The 12030-nt window shown below is 69.9% G+C and overlaps 5 protein-coding genes across 5 annotated transcripts; 3 read left to right on the top strand and 2 right to left on the bottom strand.

Annotated features, from left to right (window-relative positions):
- Window positions 1-20: 20 nt before the first annotated feature.
- On the bottom strand, window positions 21-1724 carry RHOBADRAFT_24076 (uncharacterized protein). The gene is made up of 2 exons (XM_018412628.1): window positions 497-1724; window positions 21-412 (listed from the first exon to the last, which is right to left on the bottom strand). Exons 1-2 carry the CDS (start codon window positions 1683-1685, stop codon window positions 351-353), a joined length of 1251 nt encoding a protein of 416 aa, XP_018273619.1. The 5' UTR covers window positions 1686-1724; the 3' UTR covers window positions 21-350.
- A 4413-nt stretch (window positions 1725-6137) lies between these two features.
- Window positions 6138-7451, top strand: RHOBADRAFT_51404 (uncharacterized protein). The gene is made up of 3 exons (XM_018415824.1): window positions 6138-6313; window positions 6834-7132; window positions 7266-7451. Exons 1-3 carry the CDS (start codon window positions 6232-6234, stop codon window positions 7335-7337), a joined length of 453 nt encoding a protein of 150 aa, XP_018273618.1. The 5' UTR covers window positions 6138-6231; the 3' UTR covers window positions 7338-7451.
- Window positions 7452-7704: 253 nt separating this feature from the next.
- Window positions 7705-8499, bottom strand: RHOBADRAFT_7577 (uncharacterized protein; the record flags this gene model as incomplete). Its single annotated transcript, XM_018419191.1, has 4 exons — window positions 7705-7808; window positions 7923-7977; window positions 8089-8301; window positions 8368-8499. Coding segments are annotated over 4 exons (504 nt in total), but the record flags the coding sequence as incomplete, so codon positions are not given.
- A 489-nt stretch (window positions 8500-8988) lies between these two features.
- Window positions 8989-10521, top strand: RHOBADRAFT_51403 (uncharacterized protein; the record flags this gene model as incomplete). The annotated part of the gene is made up of 6 exons (XM_018415823.1): window positions 8989-9339; window positions 9454-9573; window positions 9658-9780; window positions 9868-9922; window positions 10003-10108; window positions 10191-10521. 6 exons carry the CDS (start codon window positions 8989-8991, stop codon window positions 10519-10521), a joined length of 1086 nt encoding a protein of 361 aa, XP_018273616.1.
- Window positions 10522-10789: 268 nt separating this feature from the next.
- On the top strand, window positions 10790-11974 carry RHOBADRAFT_51402 (uncharacterized protein; the record flags this gene model as incomplete). Its single annotated transcript, XM_018415822.1, has 6 exons — window positions 10790-10955; window positions 11045-11078; window positions 11160-11283; window positions 11370-11383; window positions 11487-11651; window positions 11764-11974. 6 exons carry the CDS (start codon window positions 10790-10792, stop codon window positions 11972-11974), a joined length of 714 nt encoding a protein of 237 aa, XP_018273615.1.
- Between the last annotated feature and the right edge of the window lie 56 nt (window positions 11975-12030).

Below are 12030 nucleotides of genomic sequence, written 5' to 3'. Positions count from 1 at the left end.
GACGAGGAGGGACAAGAGGGGAGCGAGGTACAGCTTCTTGTTTTTGCACGAGGGAGGATCGAGGACGCGCATGTCTATGGGAGAGAGGGGGGGTATGCTTGACGGTTCGAGGGAGCGAGTCAGGAGAGAGAAGGAGAAGGGAGAGGGGAGGGAGGGTATGCAGGTTGACCGAGAAGAGACGAGGAGAGGGGAGGAGGGGGGGAGGTGCTACGACAAGGAGGGCATGCGAGAGAGAGAGCGAGGGGGTACGATGCAGAGAGAGAGAGGCGGGAGAACGACGAGGCGACGACGGCGACGAGGTGGTGGCGGTGATGGTGCGAGAGCCCGAGAGCGAGAGAAGGGCGAAAGGCTCAGGCGAGCGGGAGCGCCTCGATGCCTTCTGCCGCGAGGAGCTTCTGCAGGCGGCCGATGACTGCGGGTGCCGGTCCGAGGCGAGAGTCAGTGTCGCACCCCCTGAGAGAGAGAGAGAGAGAGAGAGAGAGAGGAGGGAGCGCACCTGCAGGCGGGAACGCACGAGCCTCTGCGAGCCGGAGCACCTCTGCGGCGCGCACCGTCTCTCCCGCGTCGAGCTCGCAGCGGATCATGGCCTCGTACGTCGACGGCTCGCGGTACGTCGGCTCGTCGACGCCCCTCGGCGCCTGGTGCGCCAGGTGGTGGTGCTTGGCGTGCCGGTCGATGGCGTGGTTGCCCGCGCTCGCGACGCCGGCGCGAGGGTCGGCCATGGCGAGGAAGATGGCCCGGGCGCGCTCGGGGTGCCCTTGGGCGCTGTAGCCCTTGATGAGCGTGTTGCCGACGTAGGCCGTCATGCGGACCCCGCGCCGCCGCATCTCGTCGAGGTACTGGTCGCACAGGTCGGCGCGCTCGTTGGCGAGCAGGACGTTGAACAGCGCCTCGTACACGACGGCGTCGGGTTGCGGGACCGCGTCCGGGGCGTCACGAGCGCTGCGTTGGCGCGAGGTCGGGTGCGACGCGATGGAGTCGAACAGGGCGAGGGCGCGGTCGAGCTGGCGGGCGTGGACGCCGTACGCCGTCAAGAGCGACGCCCAGTGCGCGCCCGACACGGTGACGCCCCGGTGCGCGACGAGCTCGCTGAAGACGCGCTGGCACATGTCCAAGTCGGGCTCGCCGATGGTGCCGTACGCGTCGAGGAGGAGCTTGTACGTGTGGCCGGTCGGAGGGACCTTGGCCTTGACGAGCTCGCCGTAGTAGTGCAGCGCGCGCTCGCGGTTGGGCTTGGTGGACGTGTAGAACTGGATCATCGTGTTGTACGGCGGCACGCGCGGCTTGAAGGTCGGGTCGGCCGCCATCTCGGCAAACAGGTACGCCGCCGACACGTCGTCGCCCGTCTTGCAGCACGCGTTGATGATGGCGCCGTATGTGATCGACGACGGCCTCAGGCCGCAGTGCTTCATGAGCTCAAAGTACTCGAGCGCCTCCTTGGCCCGGCGCGCGCGCGACAGCTTCGAGATGAGCGTGTTGAACAGGTACACGTTCGGGCGCACGTTGAGGCGCTGCGACTCCTCGAACAGGGTCAGGGCGACGGCCGCGTCGTCGGTCGTGTCCTTCATGTTGAGGATCATGGCCGCGTACGCGTCGGCCGAGGGCGCGCACCCGGCCTCGAGCAGGCGGTCGCGGTGGTGCCCGACGTCGACGAGCTCGCCCGCCTGCGCGAGCGCGACAATCATGCGGTCCTCGAGCAGGACCCACGCGACCGACTGCTGCTCGGGCGAGCGCTGCATGGCGCCGAGCGCCTCGTACGCGACGAGGTACACCTGGCGCGCCTCGGCGACGCGGTGCTGCCGCCCGAGCTGCTCGACGAGCCGCCCGTACGCGTCCGGGTGCCCGAGCCGCCCTTGCTGCGCGTTCGACAGCGCAAACACGAGAGCGTCGTTGACCTTGCCCGCGACGAGCAGGTTGTCGACCTGGTCCGTCACCCGGCGCGTGATGCCGTCAAACTCGGCGACGGTCGGCTGCTCGACGTCGGGCAGCTGCGCAAAGTAGGCCGGCGGCGTCGAGGGCGGCGTCGGGTACTGCGCCGGGGCGGCGGCGGCGGCAGATGCGCCGGACGAGGCGCCGACCGCCGACGACGACGACGCCGCCGAGCGGCCCGTCGCCGACGTCGCGGCGCCGACCGACTCGGACGCGAGCGATGCGACGTCGTCCTCGGCAGCGATCGACGACACGGTCGCCTTGGCGAGCTCGGGCGCGTCGACGGCGACAGGCTCAGGCTCAGGGTCGGGCACGGCGGCGGCGGGGACCTGCTGGCGGCTGAGGCGGTCGGCGACGTCGCGGACGTGCTCGGCCCTCATGCCGCTCGCGCGCAGCGAGCCAAACAGGGCCTCGTAGTTGCGCATGCCGCTGCCGGCGATCGGGATCTCGACGCCGGCGTCGACAAAGTCGCGGAAGGCGGCGTCGAACCCGACGAACGGCGTCGACGTCTCGATGTTGCCGTGCTTGACCTGGGCCGCGACGTGCGCGAACGCCTCGATGACGGTGAACCACTCGTCGCCCGACAGGCCGAGCTGCGCCGACGGGCTCGACGACGACGACGACGACGACGACGACGACGACGAGGCGGCGGCGGCGGCACGAGCGCGAGCGTACGCCTCGACGACGACGAGCTCGAGCGAGGTGACGACGGGCCAGCCGACGACGAGCCGCAGCTTGTTGAGCCACCCGACGACCTTGACGGCGTCGCGGAGCGGCGGGACGGCGTCGCCCCGTGGCGGCTCGAGCGACGCCGAGCCTGGCTTGTTCGGGTCGGGTCGGACGCCGAGCGCGCCGGCAGCGGTGGTCGTCGTGCGCACGATCCACTGCGAGCGCGCGCGGGTTTCGAGGCGGCGAGCGGCCTTGTCGTCCTCGGGCGTGTCGCGCAGGATGGCGCGCGTGATGTTGGCCAGGCTCGCGAACGCCTCGGCCGCCTCGGGGTACCGGCCGTGCGAGCCCATGGCCTGCGTGATGCGCCCGAGGAGGCCGGTCGACACGGTAAAGTCGGGCCCGTGGTCGCTCAGGAGGAGGCCGGCCTTGGTGATGCGCTCGAACGCGGCGCGGAACTCGAGGACGGCGTCGAGCGCGGTCGCGACCTCGTCGGGCGTCGTCGCCGACCACGAGCGCGCGAGGTTAAAGTCGATGACGGTCACGACGTCCGAGATGCTCAGGCGCAGGTCGTCGCTCGTGCGCGCGAGCTGCTCGCGGAAAAAGTGGTTGACGAGGTCGCCGCGCTTGTGGTTGACGGCCGAGTAGATCGGCAGCGCAAAGAACGGCGGCGAGGCGAGACTCGAGTCGGCCGCGAGGCTGCGGTCGAACCACTCGCGCGCCGAGGCCTCGTCGCCGTGCGCGACGAAGCAGGTGATGAAGCACGCGATCGTGCGCGCCTGGAGCGTCGCCGGGTACCCGACGGGGCGCTCGGCGTCCGGGAGCGCCTGCGCCTTGACGAGGCGCTCGATGAGGGCCTTGCCCGCCTCGGCGTCGCCGGCCTGGAACAGGGCGCGCACGGCGGCTTGCCACACGTGCTCGTCGCCGCCGACGGTCGCGCCGCCGTGGTACGACGCCGAGTCGTCGAGCGCAAAGTCGGGCTCGGTCGCGTGGCGGTGCTTGGTCGGGACGGGGCGGAACTTGAACCGGTGCTGGCGGCTCGCGCGGTCCTTGTCGGCCGCCGTCATCTCGGCGATCTGGCCCGACTGGCGCCCGGCGAGGTACGCCTCGAACACCTCGAGGACGGCGCCCGGGTCCTTCTCGTGCTCGCCGTGGAGCGCAATCAGGTTGCTGTACGTCTTGACGCCCGGGCGCTGGTACCGGCTGTGCTCCATGCGCTCAAACAGCTTGAGCGCCGTCTCGAGGTCGCCGCGCTGCGCCGCCGAGCCGAGCAGCATCGACACGACGCTCGAGTGCAGGCGGTCGCCGAGCGGGCCGAGCGCCTCGTAGATCTGGACGGCGGGCCGGAAGTAGTCGAACTCGGGCCCGCGCAGCGCCTCGAGGCGCTCGCGCTCGCGCTCCGACATGCGGTCCAGCTCGGCGGCGGCGGCATGGGCGGCGGCATCGGCGGCGTCGAGGCCGCCGCCCTGCTCGGCCGAAGCGGCGACGGCCGACGACGCGCGGTAGTCCCAGATGCCGCGCGCGGCGTTGGCGAGCGCCTTCTTCTTCTCGCGCTTCTCGAGGAACGAGATCATGTTGAGGACCTCCGAGTCGCGCGTGGCGAACGCCTTGAGGACGAGCTCATACGAGAGGCGGTTGGGCGTGAGGCGCTCCGAGTCGAACAGCTGGTTGTACAGCTCGACGATGCGGTCGAGCGGCTCGTTGGGCTTGCGCGTGCGGTGCAGGGCCGCGATCGCAATGTTGTGCACGCTCGTCGTCCACTTGGTCGGGTCGGCGAGGTACTGCTGCACGGCGCGCTCGACCAGGCTCGCCTTGCCCGTCTTCTCGGCGGCGACGATCGCGTTGTGGCGCTCCTGCACACGCAGAACGAGGAGAGTCAGTGCTCGGTCGCTCGACTCGGCGACAGTGAGCGCTCGCTTGAGGCAGAGGAGGAAAGAATGGGGGCGCACCGTCGTCGCCGGGTCCTGCTGCTGCTTCTCCTCGCGGAACCTCCTCGACTTCTCGCGGCGGACCGCCTCGCTCTCGCCCTGGCTCGCCGCGTCACCCGGGTTGCTCGCCGGCGGGCGGCGCTCGCGCGGCACGGCGCTGTACGGCGTGTCGGTGCGCGGCAGGTGACCGAGGTCGACGAGCGGCTGCGACGCAGAGGGGAGCGCCGAGGTCGAGTTGCGGCGTGTGCGCGCGAGCGTCGGGACGGCGGAAGGGAACGCTGCCGAGCGCAAGGGCGTGCGGGAGGATAGCGAGGAGGAGGAAGTGGGCGCGAGGGCCGAAGTGTGGAGCGCGCGCGACGACGACGAGGCGCCGAGCGACGTGGTCGTGATGACGAACGGCGACGCGAGCGTCATGGTCGGGCGGTTCGAGATGCTCGCCCTGCGGCGCGAGCGCAGCACGTCCGTGTTGCTCTCGACGTCGACCTCGTCGGCCTCGAGCGCGGCGTCGGCCTCGGCGAGGACGAGGGCGTCGTCGCTGGCGCTCGCGGCGCGCGCCGCCATGGCCGAGTGGAAGCGCTTCTGCATCTCGGCGCCGCTGAGGCGGATGCTCGACAGGCCGGCCTCGTCGGCGCGCAGGAGCTCGGGATGCGGGGCCGACGAGAGCGAGCCATGGCAAGGGCGGGACGAGGCGAGGCGCGCGGTCGAGGAGGACGGGAGGCGCGACTGCTGGCGGCGGAGGAGGGTTTGGTGCGACGTGGCGAACGAGCGGATGTCGTCGGCGTCGTCGTTGAGGGACGAGTCGGACTGGGCGGCCTGGCCCTGGGCGACCGACTTGCCGGTCTGCGCGTGTGTCGAGCTGTCAGTTCGGCGCACTCGAGAGAGGGAGAGAGAGCGCGCGCGACGCACCTGGAACCCCCAGTGAGACGACCAGCTGCCCGCCTTGGCCGACGAGCCACCCGCCCCGCCAGCCGGTCCGCCGTTTGCGCCTGCGCCCGCCGCCGCGCCCGCCCCGGCACCAAGCGCGCCCGCGGCGACGCCGAGGGTGACGCCGCTCGCGGCGGCCGAGCCCTGGTTGGCGGCGGCGGCGGTCGCGACCGAGCCAAAGACGTTGCTGGTAAAGTCGAACCCGACCGGGGTCGACGAGGTGGTTGCGGTGGCCGACGACGACGAGGGGAAGGCGGACCGGAGCGAGTTGAGGTGGTGGTGAGGGCGGAACGACTGGGCGAGGTGGGTGAGCTTGTACGAGAGGTTGACGACCATGCCGGGGATGGTGGTGGCCCTTGGCCCGGGTTGGGCTCGCTGGACTGGACGCGGTGAGAGGCGAGACGACGAGGCGGTGCGAGGAAAAGGAGCTCGAGAGGGCGGTCGAGCTGAGGGGGCTGGCGCAGAGGGTGCGAGGGCACGGGCGGGGGACGCTCCTGGTGCTCGACTGTGCGCTGCTGCTCTGGTGGTGCAAGAGCTGGACGGTGTCGAGAGGCGATGGCGCTCTCTTCGACAGATCTCGCCGACGAGCTCCGAGCGACGAGCCGAACCGACACGCACGCCTCGCCACCACCTCAGAGTGCAGCTCGAGCCCGACACAGAGCTCTCTTGTACTATCACACGCGGTCGAATCCAAGCCGCGCAACAATCTGAGCGAGTTGCGACCACCTCGTCCTCGTCGTCCTCGCCCAGCTTCATCTCTCCTCGCGCTCCCCACCCACACACCATGTCGCTCCGGTCCACCGTCGTCCGCCTCGCCGAGCACGCGCGCACCCCGCTCATCCGCTTCCCGGACCGCAAGTCCTCCCGTGCGTCCCCCCTTCCTCCCTCTCTCTGCGTCGTCGTCGTCGTCGTCGAGCCCGATGAGCCGTGCCGTCCTCCTCCTCGCAACGCCGCGAGCGGGTGTACTCAGGCGCGCACGAGGTGTACGGCCGGTCACACGGCGGGCAGTGCAGGACTCGAGCGGCGCGGCGGGCGGGGGCGAGCGATGCAACCTCGGAGACGACCGGCTTTCACTCGCTCGCGGGCGACGACCGCAGCTGAGCGCCGGCTTAAGCTCGCTCGCGCTCAAAGACACGGGTCTGCGAGCTGCGGGCGTGGGTGCTGGCGCGCTTGTTGCGGTTGGCTTGGTGGGTCGGCGGGCGGGTGCCGCGGTCAGGCTCGAGGAGGTCTCTCGGTTGCTCGTGTGCGCGGTGCGAGGGCGAACTCGCCGTCGCACAGCGCTGCATCCTCCATGAGGCGCCCCTCGAGCCGCTCGCCGGCCTCTCGCCAGCACCCTCTCCCCTCTCTCCTTCCCTCACTGACCCCCCTCCTCCTCCCCGCGAACAGACGCCCACGCCCCGACCGCGCACCCCTGCGCCCCTCAATCCGTCATCGACTCGTTCTCGCGCTTCCAAGACGCGCAGCAGCAGAACCCGCAGCTCGTCAACTCGAGCAACTCGAGCTACGGCGGGTCGCCGACGCCTGGGGGCAACCCGGCGGCGGCGCGCGCGGGCTCTTCTTCTTCTGGATCTGGGTCGGGAACGGGCGCGGGTGCGAGCGCGGGAGGCAAGGGAGGCGCGGTCGACGAGCTGCCGGCGTGGCTGAGGAGGACGCGGCCGGAAGAGGACGAGATCGAGGCCGTCATGGTGCGTCCCGCCTCTCGCTCTCTCGCAAACCTGCCCGCCCTGCTCGGCGCCTTCGCGTCGTGCAAGGGCGAGCTCAGGCGATGTCAGCCGGACGAGGCACACGCGCTGACTTCCCTCGCGCGCGCAAAAACAGTCCGGCGGCGCGTCGACGACGCCCGAAATCACCCGCGCGTTCAAGCAGCGTTGGTACACGCCCCAGTTCTGAGCGAGGAGGAGGCGACGAGCATGTAGAGCTGGCGACAGGCGACGAGGAGGGTCGGCGAGCGAGCGAGCGAGCGAGAATGACAACCCAGAAGTGCTCACGAGTTCTCTCTCTCTCTCCCTCTCGCTGCTCGAGAGACTTTGTCGAGAGGCCCTCCCGCTCTCGGCACTCTCGGCTCTCTCGGGCCGCCAAATCGTCGCACCGCAAGGAATTGCGACATCCCGTCCCGCCTCGCCACGCTTCCTCGACCACTCGTCCCGCTCGGCTTGTCCCTCCTTGCCGGCTCGCCACACTCGACCGCGCAAACGCGCAACGCGCACGCCCTCGCTCACTCGAGCCCCTGGACCGGCTGCGTCAAGTCGAGCCCCTGCAAGTCGAGGACGGCCCCGTCGTCGCGCGTCACTTTCCAGCGCAGGACCTCGAACCGGCCGTCCTTGCCGCGGCGGATCGACGTGAACGAGGCGGTGCCGGCGGCTGGGGGGGCGCGGGCGAGCGTGTGGGCGGGGAGAGGGAGAGGGGGAGGGAGGGAGGGAAGGAGAGAGGGTCAGTGCTGGGGAGAGCGGGCGGGAGAGAGAGGGAGGGACGCACCCTTGGAGCCGCGCACTCGGAACTGGACGTCGATGCGGCCGGCGAGCATGTTGATCTGTTGTGACGCACGAGAGAGAGAGTCAGGTTCCTGGTGATCGAGCACCAGCGCCGCGCTGCGCCTCTCGGGCGCAAGCGCGAGCGCAACTCGAGACGACCCCGGACTCACCGAGCCCTTGATGCGCACAAAGTCGGCGACGACGGGCTCAATCTTGACGCCGTCGCCGAGGAACTCTTTGACGGCGGGCCAGCTGCGGAGCTGGAACGCGAGCGAGCGCACGACGGACGAGTTGGCGCGCTCGCCGTTGGTCGCGTATGCGAGGAAGAGGCCCCACGCGGCGGCTGAAATGAGGGCGATCGAGAGGTACAGGGGTGCGCGGGACTGTCGGGCGCGAGTGTTGGGTCAGTGCCGTGCCGCCGAGAGAGGGGAGGAAGGGGAGGGGCGCACCTTGAGCTCGGGGAGGTCGCGCTCTATCCGCTGGTGCGGGTACCGCCTGGTGGCGCTGCCGCCGATGCGTGTGCTCGGGTGCACTGCGGCGGCGCCAGAGGTCGGTCGGGGCGGTGCTGTTGCGAGGTGTCGGGCGATCGGGAGCGAGAGGGGGGCGAGGGAGAGAGAGGGGAGGGACGAGGGCGAGGGGCGCAGCGGTGCGCGTTGCAGTGCGCAGGTCGGGCGTGCGGCTAGTCGAGAGAACATGCTGTGGATCGCAAAGACGAGGCGCGGGGCTGGAGAGGGAGAGCGACAGTCCATCGCGGAGAGCTGGCGATGAGGTCGTCGACGCTCAACTCGCTCAGAGGTCGTGCTTGTGCGCGCTCAGGGTCTGTAGTAGAGCTTCTCGCGCCCCTCAGTAGCCCTGGCGGTCCCCCCAAGAGAGAGAGCAGCCGCCGCCCTCATCGCGCGCGTAGTCGAGACCGCGCGCTTTCGCGCCTCTTGCTCTCGACCACCACGCTCAGAGCACTCGCCAGCTCGTGCAGCCCGCGCACCCACACCTGCAGAGCACTCCCACGCGCGCCTGCTGCCCTCGCACCCCCGACCTGCCCTGTGCGCCCGCTCGCTCCCTCCCCACCTCCCATGCCCTCGCTCGACAAACGGCACCGCAAGAAGCAGCGCGTCGCCGACTCGGACGGCGACGCGTCCGACGCCTCTGCGCCCGACCACCGCGAGCCCGACACGCAGGCGCGCCGCAACGACGCCATCCTCGCCAAGGTCGACCCGGAGTACCGCAACACGCCCGTCGACCTGCGCCAGGGCGAGTCCAAGCTGCGCCTCGTCGCCTCGCAGCTCACGACAGTCAAGAAGCGCGTCGCAGAGACGGTCGGCGCCCTGAGCGACGTCGCAGGCGAGTGGGCTCAGGCGCTCGCAGAGGCCCACCGCGACGACGAGTACGACGAGGACAGCAGGATCGCTGCCCTCCTTGCCGATGTGCGTCCACTCCTCGCATGTCTCTCGTTGGCCTCTCGCGGGCGCAAGCGCGCGCGCGAGGCGGCCTGGGGGCATTGCGCCAGGAGACACTCACGTCCCGTTCCCGTCCCGCAGGACACGATCTCGCAGCTCGACAAGGACGTGCGTAGCGCCATCGATCGCGACGCCGAGCTCGAGATCCGCGTCGCGACCCTGAGCGACCTGCGCGGCCGCCTCAGCCAAGGGCACCAGCTTGTGCGTCCCAGCGTCCGGTCTCTGGATCTCTCTCCTCCTCACGTGACGAGAGCTGACCCGTAAATGGTCATCTTCACCGCACAGCGCGACGTCAACAAGGAGTACGAGCAGCGCGTGCAGCCCAAGCTCGACGAGTACCGCAGCAAGACGCCCCGGCAGCGGTTCGAGAACCTCAAGACGTACAACGCCTTCCGCAACCTTGTCTGGGTGCGTCGCTGCGTCCTCTTGCCCTGTCGGCCTCTGTCTCTCTCTTGAGATCGTGCCGACTCAGGTACACCTCGTCCGCGCGTGCAGGAAACGTTCACCGACGGCGCCGGCGTGCCCAACGTCAAGAAGTTCCTCCCGCGAGGTGAGCCCTCTCCTCTCTCTCTGCGACTCGTCTTTCCCGTCGAGTGATCGGGAACTGACGACGCTCCACCGTCGCTGCAGAGGACGGCGACGAAGACTCGGACGACGAGGACGTCGAGTTTGGCGCCCAGACGCACTCGTTCACGTGCCCGATCACGCTCGCGACGCTCGAGGACCCGTACACGTCGTGCGTCCCTTTCCCCCTCGACCTTTCGACGAGCCCAACACGCGACCCAAACCTGACCCTCTTCCTCCTCTCGCGTATGCAGCACCGTCTGCCCGCACTCGTTCTCCGGGCCCGCCATCAAGGAGATGCTCTCTGGCGACGCGAGCGGGCGCGTCGGGTGCCCCGTCACGGGCTGCGACAAGGTGCTGTCGGCGGGCACGATCGCGCGCGACGAGGGTTTGCGCAGGCGCGTCGCGGCGTACGAGCAGAGGGTGCGCGAGGGGAGGACGCAGCAGGGCGGGGCGACGCAGGGGAGGACGTTCGTCCAGATGGACTTGGACTCGGAGGAGGAGGAGGGGGACGAGGACGAGGCCGAGGAGGAGCGCGTGGCGGCGGTCAAGAAGGTCAAGCGGGAGAAGGGCAGGGCGGCTTGAGCGTCGCGAGGTCGTCGTCAGCCGTCCAGGTTTGCCATGCAGCACCGCTTTACCTGGCTCGACTGCGAGTGTCTTTGAGCTGCTCTAGAGTGCGTCGCGCGCAACGGAAAGCCCTGCGAGTTCGTACTGAGCCGAGTCGTCTCCCTCGTCGCCTCTCTCCTCGCTCGGCCCCGCTCGCCCGGAACCACTCGACCTCGCTCGCACGCCCAGCCCGTCGCACCTCGCCAGCTCGACTGTACCGCACCTGCGACCCCCGCGAGCCGCACCCATGTCGTCCCCACGGCTCTCGCCCTCTCGGACACCACCACCACCGCCGCTCGGTGCCAGCCGGCTCGGCGACTACGACGACGGCAGCTCGCTGCGCACGCCGCACTTTATCACTCGGACCGAGGCCATCAGAGGAGCTGCCAACCGCGTCCTGTTCTCCCAGTTCTGTGAGTCGCTGTCCCTCGTCCTCCTCATCGACCGGCCGCGCGCCGTCCCTCCTCTCGGCCGTGCTGACCTCGCCTGCGCCCGCCCGCAGACATCTTCCTGTACCTCAGCATGGCCTTGATATCGTGCGTTCCCGACCTCTCTACGTTTCTGGCCCGGTCGCAGAGCGCTCACCGCTCCTCCCCCCCCCCCCCCACCCGACGCAGGCTCACGACCGTCGTTCTGTCGGCCACGTCCGAGTGCCCTACGCTCGCGTTCTACATCCTCGAGATCGTCGTCAACACGTCCATGATCATCGAGGTCCTCGTCAGGTTACTCGCGTTCGGAGCGGTACGTCCCCACCTCCTTCTCCTCGCCTTCTTTGTTTCGAGGCGACCCTGCCGAGCGCTCGCTGACCTCTGCATTCTCTCCCGCAGCAATTCTGGCAATCGTGAGTCGCGCGTCGGCCCCTGTGGCGACCGTCTGCAGCCGTCCTGCAGCCAGTCGCCTCTTGATGACCGCATCGTGCTGACCTCGCCCTCCTCGTCGCGCAGGTACTGGAACGCGCTCGACCTCGCCATCACCCTCTTCTGCGCCGTGACGCTCGTCATCATCTTCTTCAGCGGGTGCTCGGCCAAGGGCGAGGAGGTGTTCGACACGTTCCTCCTCGTCGTGCGCAACCTGTTTCAGTTCGGCAGGCTCGCGCTCGTCTTGCGCAAGTGCGTCCTCCGGCCATTCACGCTCTGGATGCACGGGCTCGTCGGCCTCGAGTCGGCGGCCCGCGCTGAGTCTACCGGACCATGGCCGTGCTGACCCACGCCCTGCCCGCAGGTCCGGCAAGTCCGTCTTTACGCGCCCGGCGCCGATCGACCTCTCGGCCGCGCGCACCTACTCGCTCGACCTCGACCTCGACGACGAGGAGGCGCTTTCGACCGAGCGCAGGGCCATGGGCGGCGACCTCGAGGCGCAGCGCAAGCAGGCGCGCCGCACGGGCGAGCCAGAGGCGAGGGGGTTCCTGCTCGACTCGGACGAGGAGGACTAGAGGGAGTGTATCGTCGACGGGTTTTCTCGGACTCGAGATGTGGGTGGGCGGCGTGG

Source organism: Rhodotorula graminis (assembly GCF_001329695.1).
Source record: "Rhodotorula graminis WP1 unplaced genomic scaffold RHOBAscaffold_2, whole genome shotgun sequence".
Classification (NCBI taxonomy): domain Eukaryota; kingdom Fungi; phylum Basidiomycota; class Microbotryomycetes; order Sporidiobolales; family Sporidiobolaceae; genus Rhodotorula; species Rhodotorula graminis.
This window is presented reverse-complemented; position numbering and strand designations above follow the sequence as displayed.